The following is an 11,279-nucleotide window of genomic DNA, read 5'->3' on the forward strand; positions in this document are numbered from 1 at the left end:
TATGGTCGGATTTTGGTTTAAAACATTTTATGTTTTAAATAATAACATTAGATTCAGAAATTGTGTATACTTTCTGAAATTTGACCATGATTAGAGCAGTATTGGCTGAACTGTGTCAGATTTTCTCCTACTACCAAGGTTGTTAAATTGTTTACTCATGTGAAGGCCGTTTAGGCAGCATGCAGGCAATTAGCAATCAATCATCCAACCCACCAGTGACCGTTTCTTCTAAGGGGAAGAATTTCGTCATGACATAAAAAAACGATGTTCTGGTCCTAGGCATAGCTAGGCGTAGGCCTAGCTAGGCCTAAACTGTGATGGTAATGTTAGTAAATATACGTAGGCCTAGGATTCGTTATTTTGATTTTCATCAGCAAGTATTTTGACTTCGAAAACACATACTCTGCTAATAGGCCTAGGCCCAATATACTATTTGTGATAGGCCTTGACAAAATAATCCTATCATTTATTCACTAAATAATAAATAAAATGCAGAAATAAAAGCTTATATGTACAAACCAACTAATGCTGATTAATTGTTTTTAGATTTATATTTTCATGATCTGAATAGTTCCCGAATTATTGAGCAAATAATATACAAAAATAAGCATTACGGTGACCTTGTTAAATAATTAGCTGGCACAGGGGATTAGAGGTAATGTTACCAGCTGGCGCTCTGGTTGACTGAATAAGAAAAGAGCTGGCAGCGTAAGGGTTAAAGGATATTTTTAGTATTTTAACCTACACCCATGATATTGTAGAAGAAAAATGACAATATGAATGTTTATTGATTGATTAAGTAATATCAATTTCAGTAAAAATAAAACATAGTAACATGATTAATATGAAAAGGACGGTACATTTTGTGGTTTTTATAGTAAAATTAGAACTAGAAAATTTAACAATGTATAATAACAATCCTTTCTTCACATAGACCCTTATATTGGCTGGTAAGTCAATTTTAAAATTCAAATTATAAACTTTTCACTAGATTTCAATTAATTTAAATTTAATAGAACTTAATTTAAATTAATTACTATGCATCCTTCATATGGTTTGTTTTGATTGATTGACAGGCAATCATGTCAAACATTGGTAAGCCATTCTGGGAACAACCTGATGATATGTGGGACACAGTAAACACAGTGGGATTAAGGTAAGCCCATCAAATGTATCCTATAAATAATACTGTATTATTTCATTTATTGAGAGTGTTTTAACCTCTTCTTTTATTTGTTGGTTTCATAGTCCTACCAGAAAGAAATTCAAAAAATTGTTAACTTAAGTTCCAAATTATTAGGTAGACATTTACGTAGCAAAATGTAACTCATGCTATGTTCAGTGAGTTTGAGCTTTTGCCTCATGGTCGACGTTTTCGATGTCCTGCATGCAAAACTAACAGGTAAGAGAAATTCATTTGTTCCAGTAGCCAGTCGACTTTTACACAATAACCAATAAAAATTGTGAGTGATTTAATTGTGTTATAATAATAGTGTTTTAAATGTTTTTTAAACATTTTTAAGCTTTGTAATCAAGATCCTTTTTTTGAATTGCCCTATGTAGGATGAATTTATAAAAATGTATTTTATTGTATTGTAATATTGTGTTTGTTAATTTAAACCTTTAACCCTTTCCAGTCGTAGGGAGTTGTGGTGACATCTAATTTACCATTAAGTTTCATGTGGGGATTCGCAGAGACTTGAGTTTTCCAATTTAATCACGTTTTGTTCTGCTGCCCTCAACATTTATTTATTTCTCTCCCACTCCCCCAAATCCACTACTGTACCTGGTATAAAAAAAATAGCTAAACTATAAACTAAGAACTATCAAAGTCTTAATGACTTGTGTTTCCCTCTCGAATCATGAATGTGTCATGTCGGAAATTGCCCTTATATGGAAAATGAAACATCAAAAACAGCTAGCGGGCCAACAAAGCAAGTTTTAATTTAATTTCCAACTACCCCAAGTAAAGTGGTAACTGACTCGCAAGAACTAACCTTAATACAGTCTGGTAGAAGTACGTTTTTACAGTGTTTTAAACTACAGTACAAAGAAATTTTAGCCTCTTCTCTTGTGTTTCATAAGACATTAAAAATTACTCTAAAATACAATAGGTAATAAGCACAATTTCAGGTGCTGCACAAAACAGAATTATAGAAGTATTGTAAATAATATTCACAACTGGGTTTCTGAAGTCTTAATTAATGCTACTGTAATTTATTTATTTTACCACAAAAGTGGCATGCAACATCAAATTGTGTTTTATTTGAATGTAATTTAAATTTTTAACTTTTGAGGTAATCCCTGCAAGTTTGGTATCATTTTGAAGCTACCAATTTAAGCTATCTCCCAATGGTGTAATTTTATCACCATGCTAAAACAGATACGGTGTAGTCCTCAGGCATGTTTTGTAATACTGAATTTCAAATATCTGCCCTAAAGCAATACTGTAACTATTTTCTGATATTAATAAACCTTAACAAGCTACAGTAGGTGTGAATAAAGGAACTATTGCTAAAATCAGGCAGGAATTAGTGTGTTACGGAATTGCAGGGATGGATCCATTATTTGAATGAGGGGGTTCAAAATATGTCCAAAAAAACCCCCCAAAAAGGGGATCAGGTCCTCCCCGGAAAAATTTTGATTCCTAGATGGCTGGAAATGCGCTTTTGAGATGTCTGTTAATGACTTTTAAGTTCTTCAAAATTCAAGGATTTCCCCCTCTTGACAAAGGTCATGTATTTTAATCTCATCCTTATTACATTAATAGGCCTATTATGTGTGTGCATACAGAAAAAGAATCAAAAGACATAGACAATATATTATTATATTCCAATATTGAGTAGTTTGATACATAGTTTCCTTCCATGAATTGATGAACTGATAGGCTTGAAGAACGCACTTTCGTATGAAAATTATGTTTACTACGTCAAATCAAAAACAGTGTTTTTAATTTTATATAATTATTTATTAGTTAAGGCTAAACCTAGTTTGTCGATCTGCCAACCTAGGCCTAGGGGTAGGTGGTTAGTATGCCTTTTGTAGGATAAGGCACAACCTATTTATAGCTGTACATACATGGTCAGACTATAATATAACGCAATTGTACGCACCATTTTTTTTAAAAATTCAAACGTTCAAATACATTTTTGGAATGGGGAGGTATATTTTGTTGGTTTTAGATTATCATATAAAAATAAATAAGAATATTTTCCTAATTCCCATCAAAATTTTATTGTTATTCAGTTTCTTTTATTACTGTACATACAGTATTCAATTATTGGCTGAAATTGTTTATGTTTTAATTACTTAAAATAGCGTATTGTTGTATTGCATTAATTATATATGTTAAAACTTTCAGGTTACAGTACCTTAGCCATCTATAGTTTATCTCTGCAACAGTGTAGGAGTCTTAAAATGGGGGGAACTGATGGGAGATAACGCGCGCAACAATTTGTTTTTAATGATGATCCATTCAGACGACCACCGCCAATCAGCAGACGGTGTCACATGGTCTAGCGCTCACAGGGGGGCAGAGTTAGATTTGTCGTGCGATGGTAGTACGACATGGTGAGTGTCCGGCTTAAGTTGAACAATTTTTCAATGCCATTTTGGATTCGACTTAAGCAGACAGGTAAACTTCGGGACTTTAAAATAATTATTAATATTAGATTGTTAATTGTTAATTAACTATTTTATTACTTAATTTTATAGGGGTCATTTCTTAGCAGCAATAGAGGCAGCCAAGTTGATGGTTCCTGCAAAGCAAGGCCTTATTGTAAATGTGTCTTCTGCTGGTGGTCTACGCTATTTGTTCAATGTTCCATATGGTGTGGGAAAGGAAGCGGTAAGTAAAGGTGAAATCGGCTCTTGAAAGCTTGTGATAATGAACTTTACACAGTTAAGTTTTGCAATGCCTATCTTGGTTTAGTTAATGTTGATACAAGATTCAAACTACTTTGTGTTATTTTTGAGGTATATGATTGACTTGCACCATGGAGGTATTATATATACCTCCATGCGTGCACAGACTTTAAGAACCCATCACATTGTCATTATTATTATTATTATTATTGTTGTTGTTGTTGCTGCAGCTGATGCTGCTGTTCTTGCTGCTGCTGTTGTTTTTTGTTGTTCTCATTATTATCAATATTTAGGTATTTTTAAAAAGAAAGGAAAAATCTTTAAGGTATCAGAAGAAGAAGCAATTGGCTCTAAGCTAGAAATTCCAACATTTGGTGTGAATATTGCTAATGGCCCTGTCACACCTTGACGATTTAGACAGCGTATGCCGACGTATCAAAATTTCTCAAAAACGCTGGCATACGCTGAACTATCGATATTTTTTTTTCTATCTTGGGCTTATACACAGCGTATTCATAACGAGTTGGATGTTTACATAACATATTAGCAATAACGTTCACAACTTATGCCCAACGATAGTTTAACTTAAGCACAGCACGGCAGCGTATTGCCGACGATCATGTGACGGAGCTTATAAAAAAGCTGCCGCTCGTCGATTCAAATCATAACCGCACTAGACATCACAATATCAAAACCACCGTATTAACATCGTCCAATTTTTATACAATCTCCCTAAACGCTTCAAATACGCTATATACAGTAGCTGTAAGTTAGAGCCATGTTCAGTAAGTTCTGTGGTCGTCCGGAACACGTCAAATACGTCTACATACATCTATAAGCATTGGAGAAAGTTTGATATAAGTTGTACATAGGTTCAAAGCATGTTACTTATAAGTAAGAAATAAGTTTTTGGTAGTACGCTAGACATTGAGGCACTTCAACTTTATGAGTAACTTACCTACAATTTATGGCCACATATGACCCAACGCTGGCATACGTCGGAAAATTTGGTGCATGCACAATTTTTCAACATACTTGCCGTATTCCGACATAATACCAACATGCTTCAGCATGCTCTTAACTTCTACAAAACTTGCCCATAACTTATTCAAAGTATGCGAGCGTATCGGCCCAATTTTTCATACGTCGGAATAGCTGGCTAAATCTTCAAGGTGTGACAGGGCCATAACTGTTGTTATTCCCAATAGTATAGCCTTTGTAAATTTCTTTTCTTTTGTATATTTATCTTGAAATATCAATAAAGAATGGTTAAAGTAAGTATGAATGTAATTATGAATAAATCAATTTAAATTGTTGATAATAATTTACTTTTTAATTTTCATTTTTTAAGTGTGATAGAATGGCTGCAGACTGTGCATTTGAGTTGAGGAAACACAACATAGCATTTGTGTCAATATGGCCTGGTGCTGTACAAACAGAAACGCTCATGGACAAGATCAATGATTTCACATTTGATAGGGTAAGTTCATTGACCTTTGAATTGCAAACATGAATGTCTCCTGCCTACACCAAAAAAGCAAAGCAAATGTAAATGCGAATTTTATAGATCGTAAGACGAGGGCGAAAATAAAAATAAACATTAGTCTTCTTATTTAGCAAATGGTTTCTTTTTCACAACTTCGAGACAATGAGGAGAAAATAAAAATAAAATGAATTGAATAAAAAGTGTAGTATTAATGAGATGGTAAAATGCTTTAAATTTATGAGGAAAAAATATACATATCTTATTTTTTGGAGATTTTAATGCAGCGCAGGCCGTAATAAAAATAAAGAAAAACTTTTTTTTTTATTTCCGTTTTTTTGTGGCAGCGGGTGTACTAATTGGCCAAAAATAAGATTATATTTTCATTCAAAATTATTATTGGCAGGCAGTGGGTTCACGAAACAAGGTATAAAAAAAGTCTTGCCTTTAATATAATAAAAAGACAAAGTTATTTTTTCCGATGTTGTCTTTACAATGAATTAAAAGGAACATTTTTGAATAGTTATTTAATTCCCTGTAACTGCTGTTCATTTAATTGTATTATACATCTGCCTTATTTTATTTAATTATTATTGATTTATCATTCATTAAAAACTTTGTTTCCATTGTCTTCTTTACAGCAAATAAAGAATGCAGTTGTGAATGGTGAAACTATTGAATTCCCTGGAATTGCTATAGCTCATTTAGCTGCAGGTAAGTTGGTATCAGATGTGTTAAAGCCACATTCCCAGTAAAATTTCAGTTTTTAAGAAAAATCTGATAATTTTTTATATATGTTATTGTTATAAAGATTTAAAATTATAATAAGAAATTGCTACTTTACCTGAATTTAGACATTCCTAAACATGAGAAAAATGTAAAATAAGACTGAAAGTTGATTTTTTTTTTTTGTGTTCCACACAAAAAATAAACGCAGGCTTACCTCAATTTAGTGAAATATGTGAAATATGATATTTCATATGAATTATTTCAAATTTGTTCAAAAAATTATTTTGAACGAGATTTTGACAATTAAACATCTCAGGCCTACTCGATCAACCGCAGTGTGGGAGATGCGAAGTACAGAAACTAGTCTCATTAAAGATGACGCATTTTATTGACTGTATAAAGTATACAAAAAAGTGAGAGCATTCCAGCGGATGCAATATACAACCTCTGAATTTGCCTAGTAACGAAGAATTTGTTGAGAAAATGGTAATTTCTTCTATGAGAAATAGCCTCTATTTCTCATTTGTTTATCCTTTGGTGTAAAACTAAAATGTATGCCAATATTTTTCCATGGTTTATGATAATTAGAGTAATGCATATGCATTTTTTCTAAAAAAATTCTTTTTTTAATTAAATTTTGCCGGGAAAGGGGGTTTTAAGCGCTGGGTGCATCATATATAAGCATATCATGACTATATATATGCATACAACAGTTTTTTTGTCCAGTACAATTTCAGAGTCTTGACAGGACTCCTGCCTGCCAAAAAAACCGTTTGATGATTTACTACAGAAATTTTACTACAACAATCCTTAAAATGATAACCAGCCAACATAAGGGTCGATGTAAAAGAATACAGGAAAAGTATTAAAGATATCCGTTCAGTGACTTTGAATTTTTTTTCTCATACAAATTTTTAGTTGTAAGTTAATAACTTATTTTGAAATATTATTTAAATTAAGCAATTCAATATGAAATTGAAATTATTTTTAGTGTACTGGCATATGGCTTGCCCCTTTAAATGATGGTATATGATGAGTTATTGCTGGTTTTATTGTTCTGGCATTCCTGGTTTGATAAAATAGTAAGCATGGAGAGCCAATGAGCTTTGAAAGAAGCGCTTAAAGAAAGGCACTATAGATAAGAGGTTTGGGGGGTGGAAGTGGTTTGGCGCAGGGTTTCAATCCTTCACTGTGAATTTCGCTTGTGTCCTTGAGCAAGGCACTTCATCTACATTGCTTCAATCTACCCAGCTGTACCAATGGGTACCAGCAAATTGCTTGAGTAACCTGCATCCGCTTCACACTACAGAAACTTTGGATAAGTTCCATCCCTATGTGCCTTAGTGGCTCGGCAAGGATATACTTATACTATATAAATAAACAAATGAATAAAAATAGATTTTCCATTATTGTTAATCTTTTACTTTTATACTTATAATATTATTATTATTATTATTATTATGTTACTAAAACCTGCCTTAAGGAGAAAGTAGACAATGGAGAATTTGGAGAACAATTAAAAAAATAATGTTAAGAGAAAAATAGCACAAAGGATATTCCCCTTTAAGTCTGACTTAATTCCCCTTAAGTCTGACTCAGTGACATATTATTATTATTATTATTAATATTATTATTATTATTATTATTATTATTATTATTATTATTATTATTATCTAATATTATCTAATATTATCATACAACAAAGGTTCAATTCCCTCTCATATTTTTCACCTTTTCTCTCTACAGATCAAAACATAATGAAGAAAACTGGTCGAATCTTTTTGACAGTAGACCTTGCAGATGAGTATGGATTTAAAGACATTAATGGACAAGTTCCGCCTTCATACCGTCGAGTTAAAGACTTATTGAAGATGGTTAATAGAACATGGTTAGCGGCTTGTATTCCAGGATTTATTAAAGTTCCCTTCTGGCTGATATCGTGCGCAACCCACAAATTTTGATAACTATGATTTTTATCCCTTGTTTGAAATTTGAAGTATAACAACCGAAAATTTAATGAGATTGTAATTAATTTTGTTTTATTTTTAAACAGTTAAATTTATGACATCCTAGCTAACAGTGTTACATTGTAATATAGTTTTAATAACGTCCTAGTTTGGTGTACCAAACTTGTTTTTGTAGAACCAAAAATACGTATTTGTAACACTATTTAAATACAGTACTTTGTAACATTGCTTTGTTGCTGTAACGTTATCTTAGCATGCAGTACCTAACTACAACTTAATACCTTTCCTGATATTTTGCTTAAACAGGGCTATTTTAAAAAACAGACTGTTGCATGTTGTCTGAAATTGTGTCCTGTATAAATATGTTTAAATAAATAAACTTCATGAACATTATAAAGTTTGCTGAGGTAATTGTTATATTTTTTAATGAAATTCAAAAATATGCTGTGTTGGTATCAGGACCGACGCCCTTCGCATTACTTGTGTCCTTGGACAAGGCACTTTACTTACGTTTGTTGCTGTAACGTTATCTTAACATGCAGTAAATAACTACTGTACAACTTAATACCTTTCCTGATATTTTGCTTAAACAGGGCTATTTAAAAAAAAACAGACTGTTGCATGTTGTCTGAAATTGTGTCCTGTATAAATATGTGTAAATAAATAAACTTCATGAACATTATAAAGTTTGCTGAGGTAATTGTTATATTTTTTAATAAAATTAAAAAATATGCTGTGTTGGTATCAGGACCGACGCCCTTCGCATTACTTGTGTCCTTGAACAAGGCACTTTACTTACGTTTGCCTCTCTCCACCCAGGAGTATAAATGGGTACCTGTACCTGCTAGGATGATGTGGCAATGCAAGTATTACTCTGTATCAGCATTAAATTGCACACATGATTAGGAGTACTCCCCAGGGAGTGGAGGAGGTTGCACCACTTTGTGCTGGATTGATTATGGATCCAATGACCAAGGGTAATGTTAACATCATCACCAGCACCTTGTATTCCTTGGCAAAAGGCGCAGTATGAATCTCTATATTATTAATATTATTAATTTATTGAATGTCACGGCCCTGTTCCTACCAATCCTTTCAACACTACACAAGGATCGTACTTTTTAGTTTTTTAAGAACTAAATTGACATCTCCACAGAGTATGAACTCGTGAATAGACTCGATAAGAAAAATTTATTGAATTACAATGTGTGAATAGTAGGCTATTTTATTTGATACGTAATGCCTTTTAAATACAAATACAGTACCAAATAGAATATAAATATATAGAAACATTATGTCAGTAAAATATATTACAAGGTAATAAAATCTGGATCATACAAAGAAACCCATTGTGTGTAATTTTTTATATAATAATTCATTTAATTAATTCAAAGATAAAATAAATACAACAATAATGTTCAAAGACATAAAATACTTAGTGGGACTTCTTAGACGCGTAATACTGTACTTCAAATTGGGTTAGCTCCAGACATTTCAATGAACAAAAGTGTAAAATCATTCTTTATTAAAAAAACACAATAGAAAGAATTTGACACAAGAAAAACAATTACAAATAATGACAATTTACCCACTCAGACGAGTGCCTGGCATTCCAGATAACATTAATTTGACTTCCAGCAACTACTATAACTCGTTACATCCTTAAAACATAAAAATAGTGACAAATTATGCTGAACTACTACTTCCTATTCACTTTTAATAGAAACAAACACCTGACTTAACATTTTAAGAGTTAATCATAATACTTACTTTAGCATAATTGGATGATCATAATTGGGATGTTTTTTTTTTTTCGCATGTGCTTAAAATTCCTTGGAAATAGGTCTTCCTCATTGAAGACCCCTCCAATTAAAGACCACTATTCTGTTGTCCCAAATTAGCAAACGTCTTGTCTTTATTATTCTATTTAGAGACCAACTGCTAAAGACCTTGGAAATAGTCCCAAATGTGGTCTTTAATCGGAGGATACCTGTATTCTGAATTAAGTAACTGTTCTTACTGAAAGTTTTGTTACATTTAAAACTGCGTATTCATGATTGACTCAGTAGTGGCGCCAGGATTTGCCCGATAGGGGGTACAATGTCCCGAACGGAAGTGGGGGATCCCCCACCCCTATTAAAAAAGTGGGAAAAGTCTACTAACATGTGGATTATACATGTACATTTTTTTTTTCTCAACAACGAATTGTGGTTTTCTGCCCAACGGGGGGAGGGAGGAGGCAGCTCTTCCTGATGGGGCCACCACTGGATTTCCCACAGCAAGTGTAACAATGGTTGCTGTGGAGACTGGGTCACAGTTGGTTAATGAAAGTCAAAGGTTCTGGTTTTGACGGTTTCTGGACAAAACGGCAAAAAACCAAAACGGCAATACACCAAAACGGCAATGATAAGTACCAAAACGGCAACAGACCAAAACGGCAATGTCAACTACCAAAACGGCAATAGGAATAGACCAAAACGGCAAAGGAGCAAATCAATGCCAAGACTGAAGCGCCACCTGTTTTTTTTTTTTTTTATTACATATCCATGACTAATAATTATTTCGTTATTTTAAAGTCTTACTTATTATTATTATTTTTTTTTTCCCTTGCCGTTTTTTACTTTTATGACATAAATTTTTAGCCTCATATTATCTGTATTTTAAGGTTTTAATTATTTAAATGTTAACTGGTTTTATAGCATTCTTTTTACTATTGTATTGTATTGTATGTTATTTTTGTTATTGTTATTATTATTGTTATTATTATTATTATTATTATTATTATTATTATTATTATTATTATTATTGTTGTTCCTCTTCTTCTTTAAAGTGTTATTTATTATTATTATTTTTTTCTTTCGTGCATTTTTACTTTTATGACATAAATTGTTTAGCCTTATTTTGTCTGCATTTTGAAGTTAATACAACTATGTTGTAACTTCCTCTGCACATGCCACCATTTAGCTATCGTCTCTGCTGGTATCATATCAAAATACACAAATTATTGGAAATATAAATATAGTTTTGATAAAAATAAACGTAGGCCTATAAATTTTGGTTTATTGCCGTTTTGAACTTAGGCCTATTGCTGTTTCGGTCTTGCCGTTTTGACTTATTACCGTTTTGACTTATTGCCGTTCTGGTTGAAAAGTGTTGCTGTTTTGGTTTTTTGCCGTTTTCCTCATTGCCGTTTTGACTTATTTCCGTTTTGGTTTTTTGCCGTTCTGTCCAATTTT

At 32.4% G+C, this 11,279-nt stretch overlaps 1 protein-coding gene across 1 annotated transcript in view; it reads left to right on the plus strand.

The window, feature by feature from the left end:
- The window catches only part of LOC117121568 (dehydrogenase/reductase SDR family member 1-like), a 17,974-nt gene extending 8,586 nt beyond the window's left edge, over positions 1-9,388 (plus strand). Inside the window, exons 5-9 of the mRNA XM_033266808.1 lie at positions 1,077-1,156; positions 3,715-3,847; positions 5,216-5,344; positions 5,989-6,061; positions 7,823-9,388. Coding sequence (XP_033122699.1) covers positions 1,077-1,156; positions 3,715-3,847; positions 5,216-5,344; positions 5,989-6,061; positions 7,823-8,037 — 630 coding nt within the window. The 3' untranslated portion in view covers positions 8,038-9,388. The remainder of the gene's footprint in view (positions 1-1,076; positions 1,157-3,714; positions 3,848-5,215; positions 5,345-5,988; positions 6,062-7,822) is intronic.
- Positions 9,389-11,279: the final 1,891 nt, after the last annotated feature.

Source organism: Anneissia japonica, unplaced genomic scaffold, assembly GCF_011630105.1.
Source record: "Anneissia japonica isolate Jap-2015-1 unplaced genomic scaffold, ASM1163010v1 scaffold3217_len398964_cov164, whole genome shotgun sequence".
NCBI classification, from domain to species: Eukaryota; Metazoa; Echinodermata; class Crinoidea; order Comatulida; family Comatulidae; genus Anneissia; species Anneissia japonica.